This window comes from Poecilia formosa, unplaced genomic scaffold (genome assembly GCF_000485575.1).
Source record: "Poecilia formosa unplaced genomic scaffold, Poecilia_formosa-5.1.2 Scaffold92, whole genome shotgun sequence".
In the NCBI taxonomy this organism is placed as follows: Eukaryota; Metazoa; Chordata; class Actinopteri; order Cyprinodontiformes; family Poeciliidae; genus Poecilia; species Poecilia formosa.
Genome location: NW_006800031.1, coordinates 1595677 through 1617771, shown reverse-complemented (window position 1 = coordinate 1617771; position 22095 = coordinate 1595677). Strand labels below are relative to the sequence as shown.

Sequence of the window (22095 nt, the reverse complement as noted above, 5' to 3'; positions counted from 1 at the left end):
CTACTGCAAAGACTTTGCAGCAGTTTGTTGAATGGCAGTGCCACTTTAGATAGGAGGACAGTTACTTCAGATGAATTTGGATTTGGATTCTTACTTTACAATAATAAATAAAGTAATTTATTTATTATTGTTTATTATTATTAAACTTTAATTTGCTCAGGTTACTGTCATCTGTACATCTAAAGAAAGTCTAAATTTCAGGCTCTCTTTGTAGCTTTGTACATCCGGCTTATTTTAGCACCAGTGTGATTTCCATAAGTAACTCAAACTTTGTCCGCTTTCTAAAGGTCATAGAGATACAGAATGAAACAACTGCGTCTTTGCGGGTCAGATAATGACTTTTTGTGAACACAGAGGGAACATGAAATGTTGGCGCTCAGAACTCAAACTGCGTGGCGGGAAGCTAACTGTTATCCTGAACTCTTTCTAAACTACTTTAACTATCAGTTTGGAAAAGCTCGACTGTTCCTTTAAATTTCATAACACTGCCATAAATTCTCACAAGGATCCATTTGTCACAGAGTAATAAAACACAACGTTAATCTCACAGTGATCACACATAATGTGTTTATGTTTTACATTACAACCTATATTAAGGCCTTCGGTGAGGCTTTTGGTGGTCGACCAGCTAAGGAGAGTGATTTCTGAATGCATTTTAGAGGCAGATAAACATTGTGGGCTTTGCCTTTGCTCCCATGCATGAGCACACACACACACACACACACACACACACNCACACACACACACACACACACACACGCACACGCATGCACGCACACTAACCCCTGGTCAGCACACCCACAATAAAAACTGCACTCTGCTCCAGTCATTTTGTCCTTTCAGCGCCACACCTGGGAAAAAGACACATCACGTAGAGGTAAGAGCCTGAGCCTCACTTTTTTTTTTGCCACTTTTTTAAACTCGAAATGTCTTTCATAGCAAGAATTTGATCGAATTTAATCTGAACTGTTGTCAAATGGACCGTAGCGTAGAAGTCTGTTTGTTTAGTGAGTATTTACTGACTTTGCTGCAGTTTGAATGTGCTCAATGATCCGGCGCTGGGAGTTTTGACCTCACCTATTCTTTACGTGGTTTTTTTTTTCTGCTTTGTATGCCCACTTTCGTTAAACACATTCTCGGTTTGTTAAAATTTAGTTTTTCTCAAAACTTAATAACTTGTAGAAACCAGTGATAATGGTGTCGGCCTCAAGCTAAGAAGTTTTTCTTTGTGTTTTTTTTTTTCTCTGCCATTTTTTGAAGTTGTCAAGAAAACTAAAGTTTAGTCAAACTCTGACATTATCACAAAGCTAACCTACAGAGCTGATTAAATCTAATTTGAAAACAAGGTATTTTTATTGACTAAAAAAGACCTTTACATTACACATTTTAACTAAAATCAGGATTTATTGCATTGTAAAGCCAGCAGTACCTCACAAAGATCTTCATCAGCTTTTTCTCGGCTGTCACATCTCACCTCCTACAAATGAATGAGATTTTATGTTACAGGCTCACTCAAGGTGGTGCATAGTGAAGTGGAACGAAAATATATATTTTTTTTAAAATAGTAAAAATCGTGGTGGTGTACATTTGTGTTCAGTTGCCCACAGTAAAATAAAATGTTGCAGCCCTCAAGTCTTTTACAGTATGTTTCTACCAGCTATGCACATCCAGACATTTAGAGACTGAAATTTATGTCCATTTTGCATTCAGAAAGGTCAGTCAGCACTGACATAGAGGGCGACTGTAAACATACATTTTTTAGCATTGGCAAAAATGCTCAATCAGATGTGGGTTTAATGCTCTGGAAGGTTAACCTCATCTGCAGGCTCCTTCCAGGATTGTCCTGTATTTAGTTTAGAGTGGTGTAGGCCAAAATAAATGAGTTTTGATTTCATCTGACCTGGGCATCTCCTTCTGCATCCTCACTACATGGTTCATTGGAAAACTGATAAAATCATTAATGGAAGAAGGCATTGCTGTTCTTGCCACTCTTTCTTAAAGGCCAGAGTTTTTGAGTTCCTGTCAGCAGACTGTCCCATCAGAGCTGTGGATCTCTGCAGATCTTTCAAAGTTACTTTAGCTCTCCTTGTCTCCCCTGTCAGATTAAGCGGATGGCCCGTTTAGTTCTCTGTGACATAACATTTTGGGATGAAGTTCTACAAATTAGTGATGATGATAATGTTTTTTTCCCTGATTGTTCTCTTAAAGAAAAACTGAGACAGAACAACCATATTTATACTGAGATTAAACCACTCAGAGATAGACTCGATCCACTGATCATGTGAGGGGAATGAGTACAAATAAATGAATGCAATAATTAAAAAAACAAAAAAGTAGACTTTTCAACTTTGCCTCAAAAGTTGGTTGAAATTATTTCAGTCTTCAAAGATTGTTTATTTTGTATCAGAGTATCATCTAAGCAGAGGTTCTGCCAAATGTAAATTGTTGTGTGATAGTTTCGATTCTGTTTCCTTGACACAACCTGACCTCCTTTCAAGTTATCTCAGTTTTCTCAGTGCAGACATGGAACATGCAGGAAAACAGTGATGATACACTTTTATCATCAGTGATAAAAGGAAGTGTATCCTTTTATCAGTGATGGTAATGGTTGATATTTTTACGTAATACCAACCAGTACGTGCCGCCATATTGCATATCTGTTAACAGTTTGCGGTCACCATGGGGGAGGCTGTTTCTGGGAAGAAATTAGTCTCCATACGTCAGCCATATCTTTTTGTACAGTATCGACGGGCAATAAAACCCTCTTGCATCAGTGTGTCGAGGACAAAACATTTATGGGTTTGTGGGTACAAAGTGTGTTTTTTTATTGGTCTTGGCGAAAGATGAAGATCTGCTTTGTATAGAAATCTGTGTTTGGTTGTAAGTGTTGCAATAAAATTAATTAAATCATGTTTGCTCTTTAGGTTCATTCTGTTGTTCTTGGCTCCATTTCCACTCTGATCCATCCTGTGAGATCCTCCCACCCACAGAATGATAAACTCCTTTCCTTATCTAGAGTAAGAATCATCTCCATTCATCTCTACTTCGGGTTGTTTGTATAAAAAAGCAGGCATTGTGTGCATAAATGTCAGAATGATCACAGGCTCTGAAAGACTTATTTGAGCCACTCTTTTTTTTAAATCAAAGAATATATTCCTCCTTCTCTCCCTTCCCTGCAATTGATGATTGTCATCATCATTTGCAAATATGAACTATACTAAATATCTATAAACACTTCTGAGCCTTTTTTCTCTCAGTTTTATTTGAGTTGTCTCCTACATGTTAAAATATCCAGGTGTTTTTGGGCCTGTGTGGTAAATAGAAAAGCAGCTGCTGTCCTCTTGGAGACACAGACACACACTGGACTTCTTACACTGTCAGAAAACGTTCATTTGGGACAGTGTGCAGTGTGTGTGTTTCCCTTTGACAGTACTTCACTATTCCTTGTGAAAGCATCCATACGAACTACTGTAAGCAATATCTTCAGGACTCTGTAGCTTATTCTCCAGAAACCTGTTCAGCAGAAAAAAAAACAAGTAGCCTTGGTTCAAATACAAACATGGGGGGAGAAGAGAGGGAAGAGAGTTTTATAGCAGTTATCAAAATAATTCCCCAGTCATACGCCTCTGATTCTTTTGCTCGCTTCTTCATCTTTCTCTAAAGGTTCTTCCTGGGCTTCCTGGGCTTTGGTCTATCCATCCTGTTCTGCACCAGCTTCTGCAGATCGTGTGCCCGTTTGAGAGAGGAGCAGCTAGAGAGGGAAGCACAACTTGACAGGGAGCAGAGGAGCCAGATGCGCTCCATATACTTCATCCCTTTCCCTCAAAGTAACTCACGGCGGGACAGTGATGAGAGCAACGAGCTCACTCCACCAAGATACAGTACCACCATCCGTCATGAGCCCCCGCCATCTTATAATGAGGTGATTCTAACAATGCATTAGTTTACGACACGTTTTAACTGCAAATGCCAACTTTGTTTGACTCATTTCCAGATTTAATTTGTAATTCTCTGGTTTTCTTTCTTTTTTTTGTTGTTGTTGTTTCAGTTGGGATTTAAACCAGATGATCTCCCACCTCCTTACACAGAACTACACATTCCAGACTTTTTAATCACACAACCACCAACTCATACAACCATGGATATGGGCGATATTGGCAATAGCCCAGGGCGGCATCTTGTGGGGGAGCAGCTGGGGCGTCCCCTGCCCCCACCAGCCCCGCCACTCCCGAGTGATCCTGTTTCTTCTCCCTCCCATCCCACTCCCAACCAGAGGATCTGAATGTCAATAGGTCCTCAGTGCCAAACACCCGCCAACCCCCCCGGTGAACAACCTCAATGTGGGTTGATGCGCTGGTAGGGTGGTTCGCCCAGGGTGCCGAACAGACTAGGACCGCCTCTGCATGGACAGAGTAAGGCAGAAGATGATCATGGACAACCCTGTGCTGCCTTCCTACAGTTCATAATGTTTCTGATTTTGTTTTTCTATTTTATTTTTGTGTCATTGTGAGACATTTGCTCATTATGCTTTCAGTTTACCTTATTATTTTAAATTTATTTAATAAATTAACAGCCCAGCACTCTGTAGGAAAACTAAACATTATAAGTATTGATGGAGTTCATAATCTTTTCAAGACTTTGTTTCAGTTTGTGCCCAACATTATGGGCTAAAGAGAGTTTCTTCCTGCAACCAAAGGCATGTTTTCCCTAACTGACACACTTCTTGTTGGCACTGTGATAGATTTTGTACAAAAAGATTTTTTTTTTTCAGTTTGCTTGTATGTAGCAAATATACTGTGATAAACAGAAGATTATGTCAGTTGGCTTTCATGAGCGAAATATTCATCCATCTGGTTCAATTCACAAATATGTGCACAGATAATTTAAGCTGCATTTTTTTGGCATTGAAATTTAATTTTATCCTGGTGGTATGAAAGTGCAGCTTCAAATGGAGATACAGTGTCTTGCAGAAAAATCTTCAACTTCTACCCAATGGATGAATGGATGGATGGATCAACACAAAGTGGTGCACAATGGGAGTGGGCGAATGGTTTATCAAATATGTGACAAATAAGATTTAAAAATGGGTGGTGTGTATTTCTATTCAGTCAAGCTGAGATGACTCTTTGCAGAACCATCTTTTGCTAAAATTACAGCTGCCGCTCTTTCTGATTTCCCAGCTTGGCATATCTGAAGACATTTTTGGCCATATGTCTTTGGATACTCGGTGAATCTCAGTCAAACTAGATGTAGATGGTACAATCTGACTAATTGCAAATATCAATTTCCAAATTCATATTTTCTATTGAATTTAGGTTGTGGACTTTGACTGGGCCATTCTGCCTCCATACTGTGATAAAATCCCACACGTATAAAATTTAACTACGAATTGAGGGGATTTTTTTGTCTCAAAAAGGGGCAGTGCATGCCGTTGCTACTTGTAAAAAAAAAAAAAATTAGGGATTTTTGTTCTTTATAATTCTTACTTATGAACAACTTTATCCTGGTCTGTCATGTACAATCCCAATATAATGTTAAGGTTTGTAGTTTAAGCTTAAGAAAATGTGAAAACGTAAAACAAGCTGTTTCTGTGTTTAAGTTCTTTACATATTGCTTTTAGAACTGTTCGGCAAAACTTAAAACATGGCAAGAAGCTTACCACCGGATAAAAACATAAGTAATATTTATTGTAGCTGGTCTACTTAAATCCTCTGGACGCAGGAGGACAGATTTTTGTCTATTATAAAAAATAATATTTCCATAAGATAACAGCTGCAAATCCTTCAGTATTTCCAATGTATATTTTTCTATGTGAATAAATGTTAATCATGATGTTGCCATGTAAATTCCTCACCAGCATTTAAAAATACAATGTTGTAAAAACATACACATCTTTATTTTGCTTTTGTACAATGAAATACATGTTGATGTGTTTTGTACGTGCAGCTTTTGTTTTACTCAGTAAAACTGCCTGTCTTTTGGAAGGTGAGTAATGTTACCTGGAGCTCCACCAGAACCAGAACGTGTTGTGTGACTCAAATTCAAAAGAACTTCTATTCTGATTAACAGAAAAGGTCAGTAGTTTTTTTTTAAAGCTCTAAAATGTTAAAGGGTTTTGGACTGCAGCATAGGGTGTCTAATCACTTTTAAGCACACTTGTTATTTATTTTAAAGAAATCGTCATAATTTGGCCAGTTCTCTTCAAAAGGAAGTTCACAGGGCTGCCAAATCTGTAATCCAGGACCTAAAATGTTCAGGCAAAAAAAAAAAGAGTAAAAAAAAAATGAGTGTAACTGAACTTCTCTTTCCACATGTCAAGATTTCTACATACGCAAAATGTGGAGGTTGAGGTTGTTTGGTTCAAACTGGACACCAGATGGCAGTACATGCACATACAAACCATTTTTTATTGAATCACATCATTGACAGCAAAAAGAAAAAAAGTTTAAAATTCTCTCTTTGTTAAACTCATTAGCTTTCTAAAAACACATTTCAGGCAGCTCTCTATTTCATACCTGCCTTTTTCAACAATCCTCATTTTGAAATCTGTCACTATATGACGATCTTATCTACTGATAGGTCCGCGCAGACCTCTGTACGATAAGGATAAATATAGCTTTTGCATTTAAATTGTTCTTGTGGCTGCTGTGAGTCACCCTCTGCACAGGGAACATGATCCTAGCAGGAACACGTGATTGGACCAAACCCGGCCTTGTATGGACATTTGGTTCCGTACTATTAAGCGTTTATTGCTGAAATGTGTCAGAGGTTATCAGGAGGAAAATGTGATTCAGAAAGGTGATAGTATGGAGGCTGTTGCAGCAACTTGGTTGAAAATGGCGTTAAACTTATATCATCTGACTTGTAAATTGCATTATATATTTTGATTATGTAATTTGCTTGAATAACTGGGTTTGAAAGTTCAAATAAACCACTCAAATGAACCATATACAACAATCAGTATAGTACATTAGCAGATCGGATGAGCTAAAGAGGAGAATCGTAACTACAGCACCCTCCACATTTATTGGGATCCCTGGGAAAGATGTATATAAATCCAGCAGGAGAACTGATGTAGGAGTAATGACAAGTAAAAAAGTGAACAGCAGGAGAGGAAGAGGGTTTAGTTTTTGGCAGCATTATCTCAGCCGATGCCAAACAAAACACCACAGTAGATGTAGCTACTATAGAGTAAAAAAAACTTACAGAAAACAAAAAGTTAACAGTTGAATTAACAGCAAATGTCTCAAATTTGAGAGTAGTGGAAGGGAAAAGTAGAAGAGTGAGGAAAAGTAATAATTTTATTCTCTAGTAGCCTAAGCCCAGCAGCATATCTGCAGAGGCAGCCCAGGATAACCTAACCCCTCACAATGAGGCATAAGAGAAGCAGAGCATTGCATCAGGCCTTTCACGCCACCTCCCTCTACTCCCCCACCAACTACCAGGCAAACATTCCTCTGTTTTTAACTATGAGCTTTAGAAAGGAACGTTTTAAAAAGTCTCCACAGGAGAGGAGCCTGATAACTGCAAGGTCCATAGTATGGAAACAAGATCCTAAAGTTTGCCTTCTTCCAGATTTCTTTTTCTTTTTTTTTTTTAGCTCTTTTAGGTATAAGAACACAAGACAACTGTTAATATGGAGACAGCATCATAATTTTCTTTTTGTGGGGGTTTAAGTTACAGAGCATATTTTTACCTACAAAATGTTTCTCCCACTTCATTCTGATACTCTTACCTGTGCTCCTTTCAGTTCCATTCTCTTTTTCTTGGTTTCTCCTTACACTCTTAATTTGTTAGTTTTATTTATAACCCCATTTTAGAGTAAATCAGCCTGTATTGATTTAACCAATTAAACATTGTAACACTATTTGGAGCAGCTTGCTGTAAGGTTGAGTAACTGACTGGTTTTAAATGTATGGTTAAAAAAAAAAAGAAAGAAAGAAAAAGAAAAAATTAGAATGAAGAAAAAGTACAATGTATTCATAAACCTTGAAATTTTCAAAATTTTGTCACATTTCAAACACACTTTATTTTATGAGATAGATAGAGGAGGCATAGGTTAAAAATGCTTTACAATTAAGATGTGCATGTGTATTAACCCCCTCAGAGGTTCGCTACAAAATATTAGTGAACAAACAGAATCATGAAGACCAAACACAGCAGAAAGTTTAGGAATGGCTGCGAAGAAGTCTAAAGCAGCAGTTATTTATTAAATAGTACCTCAACGCTTTAAATACCGTATTTTCCGCACTATAAGGTGCACCGGATTATAAGGCGCACCTTCAATGAATGGCCTATTTTAAAACTTTTTTCATATATAAGGCGCACCGCATTGTAAGGCGCATAGAATAATTGCTGGAGTTACGTTATGAATCCACTAGATGGACTAAACAAAATATCAACAAACTCCGACTCCGGTCAGTGAGGAGAGCCTTCCGCGACTGGGCCGGGCCGTGACCGGACGATGGTCACCCATGGAGAACGTGGTGCTAAATGACCTGCAGACGACCTGATTCTAGACGGTTGGTAGGTAGATAGGTCAGTCAAACTTTATTAACAAAACAGCGTTCTGACAACTATCCCAGCATGCACCGCGCGCTTCTTCTTCTACGGGCGAAAATGAAGTCGGCGGCTGCTTACTGTAGTTGCTAGACCTGTTGTGGCTCAATATTGGTCCATATAAAAGGCGCACCTGATTATTAGGCGCACTGTCGCTTTTGAGGAAATTGAAGGTTTTTAGGTGCGCCTTATAGTGCGGAAAATACGGTACCTCAAAAAGAGATTTTCAGTTACATAAACTGAAAGACCAGGAGAGCCTTAGTCAGAGAAAAAAATAAAGAGGCCAAAGGAAACTCTGGAGGTTCTGCAGGGATCCACAGCTCAGGTGGGAGAACAGCCGGTCCACTCCCAATTTGGTCTTTGAGCAAAAATAACAAGACTTGTTGAAATAAATCTATAAGACGTAACATGCAGTTTGCCATACACCCTGTAGGAGGCACTGCAAACACGTGGAAGAAAGACAAACTTCAGATTTTATTTGTAAAACATTCAGAACATCTTGCATGGTTTTCCTTCAACTTTGTGTATATACATAACAATTACATTTTCCCAAGTTTGTGGTTTTAAAGTCACAAAACCTGAAAACAATCAAGCTGTTCAACACGCAGGACATTAAAAATGATGTAATGGTGTAGAGTTAAAATTTAGGAACACAAAGTCTGAAATTGGTTTCTTCTTTTAGGTAGAGAAGTCCTGCTGAGTTCCTAACATATTCTCATTCAGATGGTCTGAACTTCACATGCTGGATCCTGGAACAGATTTAGAGGCAGAACTAAGCCCGAGGCCGAGTGGACAAACAGAAGACAGGACAATATGAAAAGGAATGAACGGGATTTGACTTTTGTCTGTGTACGGTGTGTGCAATTATCGAGAGGAAGAGGTCAAGAGAGTTTCTGAAAATATTCAGGGAATATTTTGTTTAAGTGTGTTTATCTGTACTTTGACAACTTTATCCATGGTTGGTTATATTAATACCTGGTTTTACTCCAGAAGATGACGTGCTCAGCGAGTCTTTCACTGCTCTGTGATATTTGTCTGGCTCGTATCACCAAAGAGCTGTGACTCTTTACACATGCATGCAACGCTGTGCGTGGATGGCTACTGTGCCACTAATAAAAAAATTATAAACATTAAAATAATGAGCTGTGGGAGTGGACTAGATTCATATTGTCTTGCTATTATTAAACTTCCTTGTTGATGATAAAATATTGAGTAGTAGTTGGCTCTTTACAACAGACACAGTACATTTGCACCATATTTAAATTAATATTTCCAAGAGCAACTCTATACAAGCTACAAGTAAAGGAACAAATAACACAGAAAAGCATAGTTAAGTGATATATTGCGACTCATTAGTGAGTGCTAAACTGTGTTTTTACCGCTCTCAAATAAATAAATATGTAAATTTATGATATTATTTAAAAGTATGCACAACTTCATGCAACTCCATGATGTAAAATGTCAATAAAATACATTGAAAGTTGAGTTTGTAACATGACAAAAGGTGAAAAGGTCCAAGGAGTTTGATTGGTTCTGAAAGGATGTTTAAAGATCCCAGTTTATAATGGTGGCTTTGTCCCAGGATGTGTGTCTGATTGATGTGACAGAGGAGGTTACCATGGATGGGTGTTACTTGGCAGACAACATTTCTTCTCTTTAAATTAATGACTTTTAACCTTATGACAGCTTCAGTGCACATTCTATCACAAGTAATCAGGCAGGTTGGTGCCTCCTGTCTGCCAGAGCCATCCAGTTATTTGTAGAAACTGTTTTATTTTAAATGTCCTCCAAAATGCTGAAAGGTTTCTGGTTTGACAGCAGTCTTATCACTTCACTAGACTTATGCATAAATAAAAAGATAAATCGCTCAGCATTGGCCCTCCCAGCACATATGCTTTATGATCTGTCCACTGATGAACAAGACACTCATTAGTGAGTGCAAGATTCACGCGAATTTCTGAACTAAAGCTCTCACTCATGACATGTTTAAATCACAATTTTGTAAATTACCATCACAAATGATCATAAACAATTAAGTTTTAGAAGCACATTAAACTTTTATTGCTATGGCACCTTGTATTTAATGGTTGTTAAAGCCTTTTGTTGTGCTTCTCTTCTGTTTTAGCTGTTTGATTTCACAGCATTTAACCCGTTGGCCATGTAACCTGACAAACCTGCTGAGCTGATTCCTTTTCTCTATCCTTCATGTCGATGTGTGCTCACAGGACTGAGGTACAGGACTAACCTAACTAACTTTTTTGAATACTTTAAAAAAAAGGAAAAACTTCAGATTACTTGTCAAAGCTGACATGTTATCTGCTGAGTGAAATACAGCCAACGATGATTGATCACATCCTGGCAAAGAAAACAATCCACGTCAGCATTTTGAGGTGAACTACAGGCCGGTTACATTTGCATACTTTAAAGGACACCAAAACATGTAACTGCATCACAAAATATAAGCTATAAGAGGTGAATCTGTGCGAATCTGCAAAGGCCAGATGTATATTTCTGAATCAATAAGAAAGAGGAAATCCACAAAAGCTTGGTGCACGTTTCAAAACATCGACTGAATTTGCATAGATAACATTTTACGTTTAAACAACATAAAGCACAACTTAAAATGTAAGCCAGAATAATAGGACCAACTTTATTACAATATTTGTAGTTGTAATAGAGAAAGCTGACAGGGCAAAAATGTAATTGTTCTTCAGTTAGCCAGTGATCATAATGTTCATCCTGAACTAGAGCTTCAGGTTGGAATCACTGAACAAAACTAATATGCATTCAATGACACTGAAGGAGAAAATTAAGCTTCCAGCCCACAGGCAAAACTGCCACATGGCATGAATATCAAATGACTACGTCCAACAACACCTGGGAAATAAAGAATCCACAAATGTATTGTTTATCTATGCTCTCGGTAAAGACGTGTAAAATAAAACTTTCAGATAAAGTAGTCTTCTATTGCAGTTGCATAGTGTCAGAGTGGAAATTCTAGCTATCAAACCTTGTTAGATTTTTGGCTCTGCCAGTATAAGATCTGTGTTGATTTGGCCATAATCAGACTTTTATCCTGCTGGTGACCAATTTTCAGTTTACTGGTAGAAAATCGGGTCCTTATCCAGATGAGAAAGGCTTGGCGAAGCAACAGTCATCCATAAAAATTAAGATTTTAAATAAAATAGGCTTGTATTACATTAATTTTTATTAGGGAATGTTCTAATAATTGAACACCCTGTATACCGTATACTTTGACTAAAAGTCAGGTTTTGAATTTTTCTTAAGAGAAAGATTATAACTGCAATACAAAATACATTTATTTTAGGGCTTTTAAGTAAAAGCCAATAAATGTGGCCAACACAAAAGCGTATTTATTTCATGTAATAAGCATACATTCCCTGCTGCCCAAGAAGTTTCAGACAATGGGTCCTCACAGCTTCTGCAGTCCAGCGGGCGAGTTTTCTCTCTTTGTGTTCCCAGCATCAAACAATGCCATCCATTCTTTTTGCTTTATGATTTCAACCCATTCAAAACTCTGTTTGTAGTTGCACATTCTAATTTCTCTGGAGGAATGTGTTCAGTTGATGTCTTCTCATGATTCTGACTGAGCGGGGCAGTTTTTTTATGATCTGGCTGACAAAACAACAATGCAGCAGAAAACCTAAAAATGCGAGCCAAAAAAGCGTCCCAAGCCAGTAGACCTCTCTGTCTTTCTCTCTGTGCTTTGATGGAGCTCTTACATAACGCAACTTACCGTCCAAAATGTAGGTAGGTCGTCCAGCGCTCATCCAGCCATGTAACGCAGCGGCGGTGCGCATGCGCGCGTCTTTTAGCTGTCGCTCTCTGCCTCTTACACGCTCCCCCTCCCATCTTCCATCCCAGTCCGCCTATAGGTTCGGCGCGAAGGTAAAAGGGGGAAAAGAGGAGGCTTTTATAAACATCCACATTGCTCTCTCTGCCCGTTTCGCTCCTTTCAGTCTTTTTGAGTTTTTTTTTTTCCAGCAGCGCGCCCAAAATGCCAAGCAAGAGGAAGAAGAACAAGCGTCGCATGAGGAGGGTGGTGAGTGATGACAGGCGCACTTTTTTTTTCTTAGCAAAACAGATTTTCTCTGCTAGAGTAGTGACACTGTGCGTTTCTTTCTTTTCTTTTTTTTTTCTCGTGAAATTTTTATTATAAGTGAATGAAAACACAAACAATGCTGACTGTTTGACGGCTTATTTTGAGGTGAAAATAGTCTTCAGGTTTAGCATAAAACTGCAGAAAGAAGGTAGAGGTGGGAAAAAAAAATAATGTACATGCATGAATTCCACTGAACAAGATAACCAAACTTAACCTAAGAGGATTTTATTCTTCAAAATTTAATATAGCCATATTCAACCATTTTGAGAGTGATTAACGTAATTCAATCATTATTATATGTTTTTGTTTTATTTTACAACTGGACAGCACTTTCTAAAACACGTGAGAAAAAAAAAAAAACAGCAACAACCCAACACAGAACCCATGTCTTTGTCTTAATATAAGTAACTCACTAATTTATACGATTCCATCTCCTTTTCTATTTCTCTTGTGTCTGGGGTAGAACTATTTTTGAACGCGGAGTGCTCAAGGGAAATTAGTGGGTGTGGCAGAGTGGAGATCTGTGTGAGTGAGAAAGTAACACAGAAGCTCCATTTCCTTCAAGGGCAAAGGTTTACTTTGAAACCATGAACATCTTTTTGCATGCAGATATTTAGCATTTTCTTTTACATTTATCATGCAAATATTTGCTAATTATGTAACCAACAAAATAACAACTTTTTACCATCTAAAGAAAAGAGAGACGAGACTGTTATTACCCAAAGGAAAAGTTTTGGTATATATATTTTTTTTTTGTAAAAGAAGCAGTGGACTGGAATCCACTCTGCTGTTAATAGGAAATTAAACAATTTTGCGTCATTAATTAAAGAAACTATTAAAACACCAGTTTTGTTAGCTGCTCTTTTGGTGTCATAACATTTTTCATTCCTTTTTGCATGTTGTCCTGCCTGTTATGTAACTATAAGGATATTTCTTTAACACATGATTTAGAAGCCTTTTAAATGTCAGAATTAGACTTTTGGATTTTGTAGTACAGATGCTCTTATCTGGCTCTTTTAAGGCAGTATGATTTTCCCTTTGTTGTTTTCTTGGGAACTGTTACCCTTAGGTAAGAAACAAATGTGTTGTAGTTTCCTTCATAGAGATAATTTGGATTCTATTGGAAAATGAAGAAATTAGAAGATTATCCTTATGTGTGCTTCAAAGCAGTCATAACTGACTGTTAGTAAACCCCAAAAATGTACCTGCTGTTTGGTTTACAGTTCATTGCTTTGGCTCATTTCATGATTTGGAAAGAATTGTTTGTTTTTGATTCATTAATTCACCTTGCCAATCACCAATTAGAACCCCTGAAACCTGTCTATGGACAACAGACAAAATATAACCTTTAGCTAACGCTAGGACGTGTTTTTAATTGTTATCAATGTGCATTCTCTCTGTTAAGTAAAATAATAAACCACAGATGTTTTACCAGGCTTTCCAGCAGATGAGACAACCCAGGTTAGCTCTGTTGTTGCCCAAATCCTCCATCTTTGGCTGGAGTCTGCTCCTCTCTGCACCACAGGGCTGGTTTTGGTGATGTGTTGACTGTAGGAATGGCCTGAAAAGGTTTTGCCAGGCTGGAATGTGCACAATCTCGCTACTTTTCAGAGTCCACTATTGACACTTAGATAAAACTGTCTCCTTAAGGCATCTTCAGTTTTATGTTATCACTAATCACCTTAGAGAAACCAGAACCCTGGCTGATGTGTGTCTGTTTCTGTTCTATAAGTTTGGTTCTTTATAAATTGTCTTTCTCCTGTTCCCAGTCCAGCATGGGTTGCTTAATGTCAAGCTTTGTTTGGACAACAGCAACAGGGGCCGTGTTTTGACGGTGGTTGGACGGACAGGACGTACACACCCCCACTTTTGGCTTGCACCACAGGTCTAGCAATGCTGAGCTGGCTGTTGGCCTAACAAAAGCATTTTTGGGGAGTGATTATAACCTGATTATGAAGTGATTAGACCCACTGTCTGCCCCGCAGGGCACCCATCAGTGCTGCTGACTCGCACGGTTTCTCTTCCCGCTTCACCAGACCTGTCAGGACCGTTCTGATTCAACTAATTAGCTCCCATTATCTAACTAGCCTTGTTGGGTCCAGTCCCAGCTGCCCCCTCCCTCCAGTGGTCTGCCCTCCTAAAATCTCCACCAAAGCCTGAGGGGGTTTTGTCCAAAGCTGAAAAATATGTTGAACGTGGCAAGTATTGGCACATGTCTGGTATTCCTGCAGGCGCTAGAATGAGCTGCAGTTCGCCAATAACATTAAGCTTTTTAAGGGCATTTAAAAGTAAAATCCAGTTAAAATTCCACGAGGTATTGTATCAGGCCTGTCATTAGAAAAACCTTGCAAAAACAATACTACCACCTGTAAATGTTTTCCGTAATATTACATTACAACTGTAAACTTTAGTGGGTTTTATTGGGATTCTGTGTGACAGATTCATAGTTGTGCTGTTGACAGCTTGCAGGTCCTCAGTATTTACTGTGAACCTCTTGGATGCTGTATTGATGAATGCTTTATTATTGCTTGCCGGTCATTTTAGGTGGACAGCCATGTCTTTTTATATTTGCAGTTACACTCTTTCTATTTTCACACAAATTATTGGTAAAGGCTTCAAATAATTGTTAGGAAATTGTTTTATAACCTACTTTGTTTGAAACTTGTGCACATTTTCATCCCTGACCTGTCTGTTCCTTGGCGTTTACGGCTCTTTTTGATCAGTAATGTTCTCTGATTTATGCTGAGACTAAATTACTAGTTGGAGTGGATTTTATTTAGAGTTGTCAGAATTTTGAAAACTATGATTTTGTTTCTTTATCACAATTTTCATGTTCTTCATATTAGTTCATCACCTAAAATCCCAATGAATGGATTGGATTTTGTGGTTGTAACATGACAAAATGTGAAATAGCTTAATAGTTAGTCAAGTATATGAGGACAGTTATATAGCTGCATCATTATAAAATGCATAAAAATGAATATATCTGTGCCGATAAAGATCAAAACTCATCTTGAGCATACATTTTTCTGTTTTTCCTTGTTGCAGCAAGCCCAGAGGAGAGCACTTGAGGATCAGCATGCAGCCAATCCACCAATCAAAGCCAGCTCAGGGATTGCCATTAGTGCGCCCCCTACAGCAACGCCCAAAAAAGCAGCTAAAATTTCACCACCCACTCGAGAAAAGCCCCCACAGGCCATTCCCATCTCCGCCCCTGCAGTGGAGCCTCCAAAATTTGAACCACAGCCTGTTGTGAAAGAAGAAGCAGCAGAGGCCTTCGTAGTTGAGGTAGCTGCAGCAGATGATGGTGTGCTGTTGGAGCAGGCTACTGTGGAGGTGGAATCCAGAGTGGGGGATGAAGTCGAAGGTCCAGCACGGGTCGCCAAAGAAGCACCAGCTGAAAGTAGTGCCCCAGCGGAGCCCTCTACGGTTGAAGCCGATCTGGCGAAAGAGGCCGAGGTTCCTGTTTCTGAAGCAGAGCCCGTCTCTGAGGTAATTAAATCATTTCTTTTTCATTTGCGAGTTCTGAAGGAATGGTCCGATTTGCACGTAACTTGGTACAAATGTAGAGAAGTTCTATTTATTGAAGTGATTCGATTTGGAAGAAACCTTTACACCTAGAGGAGACTCTCTAAGGGTGTGCTACAGGCAGTTACTCGAGCATCCAATAGAGCATGAAGATGCATTAGAAACCATTAGCAGCACCTGACAGTTTGATCAGAAATCCTGTTTGAGTGTTGTGTGCCTGGTGGTTGGTACCAAGATGTAATAGTAGCCAAATTTTGGAACCAGATGGGACACTTTTGTCGTCCTTCCTGTGTGGTGACCTTTATTCGTTATTTTGACTGACTGTCAGATGCTTTGTGTTAACACATAGACAGGCAGTTATTATGTTCCTGGTGCATTATAGTCAGGCCAGCTTTCTGTCAATTTACTTTCTTTCCGTTTTGTTTTGCTTTGGCAGTTATTATATTTTGCTTGCAAAGAAGCTTGACTTGTTTTCCTCTCTGTCTTGATCAACAGGTCTCAAGACTTTCTGAAAGTCTTTGAAAGTTTTTCTCTGCACTTTAGCTGCTCTTTCATCATTATTTTTGTTTCTTGTTAAGATCCTGAACTTGAACCAAACCAATAAGATTAACAGCCAATAGCAACGGAGTCTCACTTCCTGCATCTCAAATCCCATATCAGATCTTAGTTAGAAGACATGATGATCACTTTTTCATTTTTAATGCCTGTACGATATGCCTGTCACCTTGAAATGTGAGGGCAGAAAAGAAAATGGGTGGTGAACAACAAAATACCAAAGAGATACGTGTATCTATATCTGTATCTTTTGGGTCTTTTGTGACATTTATTGCACACAAGCTTTATCACATAGATGCTCTAAGGATTGTTTTCATAATTTTTGGTGTTTATAGAATATTAGAGGGCAAACGTGCAGCAGGAGGGTCAGTGGAGGAGGGAGGCAGATGATGGAGGCTGTGAAGCAGGGAGAACAACATGTTCCATTTAGAAAGCAGGGGGAAAATAAAGGAGAGGTTTGCAGCCTGCAGCAGTGAATGGTGTTTTCACCATTTAACAGTAACTTTAAAATGAACATTTTTCGTGGGTGAATGAGAGACAGATGCATATTTTGCTTTTTGATATATAGACAAGAAGGGTGTGATGACGTTTTACTTTTACCCACTTGCAGGAAGCGTATTCTGGATTTATCTGCTAAATCATACCTGCAGGTTTTCTATAAAAATATAAATCACTGATGATGCTAGATACAGTGAACTTTCATGTTTCCTCTGTCATCTTGTAAAAAGGGGGGTTTGGGGAGCTTGAGCATTTTGAACACGTCCATCTTCTTTGTTGCCGCCAATCTTTTTTCAGTTATTTAATTTTAAATTGTAATATCCTTTTTGTTCAAAGCTGATATTTACCTCACCATGGCTGTAACTTTGTTTGAGCCATAATTTCTGTTCTGTTTTGCTGTATCGAAGCAGCCTGCACATCTTCTAACCTCTGATGTCAACAGAACTGCTGCTTGCAAATTAGATTTTATTTGCTGAACCATTTTCTGTAAACCCAAGAGATTAGTTAAATCCCTTTCCTTTCCCCATTCCGATGTTAAATTTAGGCTTCAGGAAGTAGTAGTGGTAGTAGGATGTGGTTACGGTTGTGACCGGCTGATTTGCTATTTTTGTCAACAAATTGGCGTACCTAATGATGTGGCCAGTAAAGGTATGTTTGACATAATGTATTTTTGGAATGGAAAAACTTTGCAAGCTTGTTGAAATTGTCACATGCAATAGTGTATGAATAGGTAAACCTTTAGCAGAACTATAGTAGAACTTTCAATACAACAAAACAATCAGTCTTCTAATTGACCAGTTTGATTGGTTCCTGTCTGATCAGTTTAAGATTATTTAAAAAGCTCAAACTCAATATTAACATGCAGAAGGCAGATGCTTCAAATACAGATGCTACTTTGTGTCTGGACAAACAGCACAAAGATGAATCACAAATTAAAATAGTTTCTACAGACACAAATTCTTTTCAACAGATGAACTAATAAGCCACAAATCATTTTTCCAATTGCAGAAGTTTTCACAGTTTCTGAGATTTTCAAACTCCATTTACGAAAACCTTATTAATTCCAGAGGGTAATAACAATTTGACCTATTGTTTGGACAAAAATATCCCCATAAGAGCGTGGCGCTTTACCAAAGTTTAACTCAGAGAACAAGCTTAACGCAGAAGCAGTGCAGACATAAATTGGTGAGACAAAACTGATTCTTTCTAGATGCCGCTGAGTTTCAGGTGAGCATACGCCTCTTCTTGATTAGACACAGCTGCTGAGTCGGGTGTTTCCGTTCGCTGCTGCCTGAAGCAGCTAAAGATGGAGCTTCTGCTCCATCTTTAGCAGAAGCTAAAGATGGTACAGGTTCAAAAAGGAACATTTTGTACCTTTTTCCTACCGTGCTTCTGTTCGCCACTCCTCCCTCGTTTGGTCTCTCACTGCTATTCTTTATTTGCATGCATCCTTCACTCCCATGTTCGGCAACGTCATTTTTACATCCGTCTTAAAGTTAAAATGATTCTTCCCTCTCTTTTCAAACTTTGTCTAGAACTTGCTCATGACAGTTTCAGTTTGAGACAAATTTCACAGAGGCTGCATGTGTATCTACTGTAGATCAGAACATGGCGTCCCTCTAGTTGTAGTAGCTGGAGGGGAGTGTGTACTGTATTCAGCTATAGCTTTGCATGAGTGCATGTTTAGCAGCCTATCTAAAACTGACTTAAAGATCACCTTATCACTTTCTTCCATCCCTTTTGCTCTCTGTTTATCATATTACCTGTAACTTGACTTCAACATTTTAGCTGGAGTTCTCTTTATCTTAACTGTAAGTTTATTTTTTGCCTTTTTTTTTTTTTTCTGGAGAAGGCCTTTACTTGCAGATTTAAATGATTTGATGAAAGCTGGTCTATATACATGACAACTTGGAGGATATTTCATACGGTAAACTTGTCCTACATTTAGAAAAAGAACTGGCACAAGGTAAAGCTAAATTATTTATCACCAAAGTATGAAGGTTTTCAATATTCATGAGCATCTCTCTGTGATTGCCAGTATGGCTCAACACACTTGGCTGCACAGTGGATGCCGCCCCAGTGATCATTTAGGCGACGGCTATTAGGAAATTGAAAGGCCTGGCTGGCTTCTCTTCTCATCTGGCAATTTTTAGTTATTACTCTCTAAAAACAATACCAGCTACCTGAGTGGGTTACATTCTCCAGACTGTGATTGGAATAAAAGCTATCAACCATCCTAATATTAAAAATTTCTCATATTCTTGTAAAAGTGCAGAGAATTTAAGGACATTTCGTTTATGTTTGTTCTTTGGAGGTCGGATGGGTTTCTGCAAATAAAAAAAAAAATTAAATCTAAGGATTTCTAATTCCCTCTTAAGATCATTATTGATACAATTTTATAACTTGGTTAGTCAATAATACAGTTTATAAAGCAAGATTAACTTGCTTAATGTTTTTGAGGTATTTAAATATACGTTTATCGTCTTGTTTTGTTTTTTTATTAGCTCTGACTCGTGACTCTACTTCTTTTCCACTCTTGGGTTTCTTACCATTAGCACTTTCAAGCACTCTTTACAATAACTTTTATTAGCAAACTTCTAATATCCCTATTTTTAAGCCAGCTTGTATTATTGTTCATGACAACTGAGCTGGAAGTAATTAACTAACACAAATATTTTATTTTTGAACCCCCAAAGAAACTACAGTAAACTGGAATCAGAAGGATTTTTTTGTTTTCATGGATTTGGAACAGAGGCGTTTCTGACAGGGCTGTTTCCTAACCCGGCTTAAGGTCTTTGTATTCCTGTCATAGAGCACAATTCCTCAGCTGAAGCTGGTTTATTGTAGTTTCTCGGGAGTCGGTGAGGTTTGTGTTTTAACAAAGAGCGAAATGCACTTAAAATAAAAGTTGTAGTCTTCAAATAAAAGAAGTGGTGTGATGGAGGAAGCAATTAATGAACAAATGTTCAAAGTTGAGACCTAATTAAAGGTAATTTACAGATTTAGTCTGGCAAACCCTGGCGTGCATTTAACACATCCCTAAGGTGAAGTGAAGACAGCGGCAACACTTGAAGTGCAGAAAAATAATTTTATTAGTAGACCAACCCTCTCTGTAAGTTATGCCAGAAATGTTTTGGATTTCTGCATTTCACACTTTTAAAGGTCTTAAAAATGGTACATTACAGGATATCTCGTCATATGGTCATGCAGAGTGATGAATGAGGATAACATATGCTGTAAGATTATTGAAATGGAAGAACTGAGTTGATGGCAAAGACAGTTTTAAAGATCTGACTTGAAAAATACAGAGGAGTGAAGAGAGAGAGGGAGTAACTGCTTCGAATCATCCAGTTGGTTGCGAGGTTTTCATGCAGGTCGTAGGACGTTCCTCCCCTTTTTCCAAACTGTTGCGCTGATCACACACAAAGCGTCTAAAGAAAACGTTCACTGGCTGTTTGCGTTAGTGCAGAACTGTGAGCCCAAGTTTACAAGCTACTTCTGGCACACATTTTCTGGTATGGCCAGAGAAAACCTGATCAGGCTCTCACTGGGATATTTATTTTCTGTTAAATGGCTCCAGGCTGACAAAATGTAGTTTAGAAGCTCGTTTCGCTTTGGGCACATTTTTAAAAGCCCAGTGGGTGTCCCTCCTAAACTTGACCTTTAAATTTGTAGGTAAGAAGCAAGCTGCAGAGAATGAGGCAGTTTTGTTGAACATGCTTGTTAAGAAACACTCTTTATCTTTAGGTGTTCTTTCGTTTTGTTGACGTAAGAATACAATTTTTGACCTCTTCTTCTTCACAGGTTACAACCCCAGATGAGGCTCCAGTGGTGGCTGCTGTAGAAGCTGAAGTAAATCTGATTTAAACTTTCATTTTTACCTAAAACACTTTGCTTTGCCCCTGACTGTAACTTGAATCAAGCATATATGTCTTCTTGTTTTAAGCCAGAGGCAGATTAGGCAGGTGAGCGTCTGAGTGAAGCAGGTTTTGATGCCAGCCTGAGGGTTTTTATAAATCAGCTCCTCCTAAAGAGCCACAAATTCTGGGTTAAAATACTAGGCTCTATATTTTATATTTTATTGTTTGGCCTGATGCATTGTAAAGCAAATCTCAAATCAGACAACCCTTGTAACAGCTAAAGTCACGCGAAAGACTCTTTGCTGCTTCCACAGGACTTTAGAGTGAAGGTTTCAACCGGGTGCTGCCTAAAGAAACAATTTTTAAATTTATCTTCAGTACGTGTAAGGATCTTTTGGCAGCTCACTTGGGAGCAAACAGGTGTGTTTTAACTCAATGCCAAGGCGGAAAGACGTCGGCAGTAACCGTAGGGAACCAATTGTTGCTGCCAATCAACACGATAGACATGCTTCTTTTTGCCCTTCAAGCAAATTCACCTTAAATTTCTCAAAGAAATTACAAAATCAAGCCCAGTACTCTAACTGGTTTAGTGTTGCATTTGCAGCATGCTGCATTTTGGGTTTCAGGGCAGTATGTTCAGAAAAAGACTGAGCAAGTATATATTGTTTGGAATTGTTCTTTTCTCTAAACAGAATATGGCAAAAACGTAAGTTGCAAGTAAATAAGCAGCTAACTAACAAGCAGCTGTGGGTGGAGACAAGAGAGGCAAGTTGAGGGAGAGAGCTATGGCACAAGAGGAGCAGAGGAGGAGTAATAATGTCCTGGAAAGAGCTAAACAGACGTCTGACAATTAAAGAATAAACTGAATGCAAAAGGATGAAAAATCGCATAAACATGAGTAAGTAAACATTTAAGGAAAGACAAATCTAATGTAGAGCAAGCATGACAGAAACAGAAATAGAATAACAAAGG

The 22095-nt window shown here is 38.5% G+C and overlaps 2 protein-coding genes across 4 annotated transcripts in view; both read left to right on the top strand.

The window, feature by feature from the left end:
- The first annotated feature begins 792 nt into the window (after positions 1 to 792).
- Positions 793 to 5929, top strand: LOC107836848 (formin-like protein 2). Its single transcript, XM_016674215.1, has 4 exons — positions 793 to 877; positions 2925 to 3017; positions 3664 to 3922; positions 4049 to 5929. Exons 2-4 carry the CDS (start codon positions 2992 to 2994, stop codon positions 4280 to 4282), a joined length of 519 nt encoding a protein of 172 aa, XP_016529701.1. The 5' UTR covers positions 793 to 877; positions 2925 to 2991; the 3' UTR covers positions 4283 to 5929.
- Positions 5930 to 12280: 6351 nt separating this feature from the next.
- Positions 12281 to 22095, top strand: part of LOC103142017 (neurofilament heavy polypeptide-like) — a 19944-nt gene continuing 10129 nt past the window's right edge. For 2 of the 3 annotated variants that reach the window (XR_001662818.1, XM_007557870.2), the window contains exons 1-3: positions 12281 to 12622; positions 15731 to 16174; positions 21068 to 21115. Coding sequence is in view for 2 of the 3 variants with exons in the window: in XM_007557870.2 (XP_007557932.1) it covers positions 12578 to 12622; positions 15731 to 16174; positions 21068 to 21115 (537 nt within the window). In the remaining variant the exon portion in view is untranslated. The remainder of the gene's footprint in view (positions 12623 to 15730; positions 16175 to 21067; positions 21116 to 22095) is intronic. The other variant, XM_007557869.2, reaches the window with a different exon arrangement.

What these genes read in the sequence shown, in the direction of transcription:
- LOC107836848 (XM_016674215.1), top strand. Translation starts at nt 2,992, where the DNA reads ATGATAAACTCCTTTCCTTATCTAGA. An exon ending in AACTCCTTTCCTTATCTAGA is followed by an intron (nt 3,018 to 3,663) that starts GTAAGAATCATC and finishes CTTTCTCTAAAG; the next exon opens with GTTCTTCCTGGGCTTCCTGG. An exon ending in CCCCGCCATCTTATAATGAG is followed by an intron (nt 3,923 to 4,048) that starts GTGATTCTAACA and finishes TTGTTGTTTCAG; the next exon opens with TTGGGATTTAAACCAGATGA.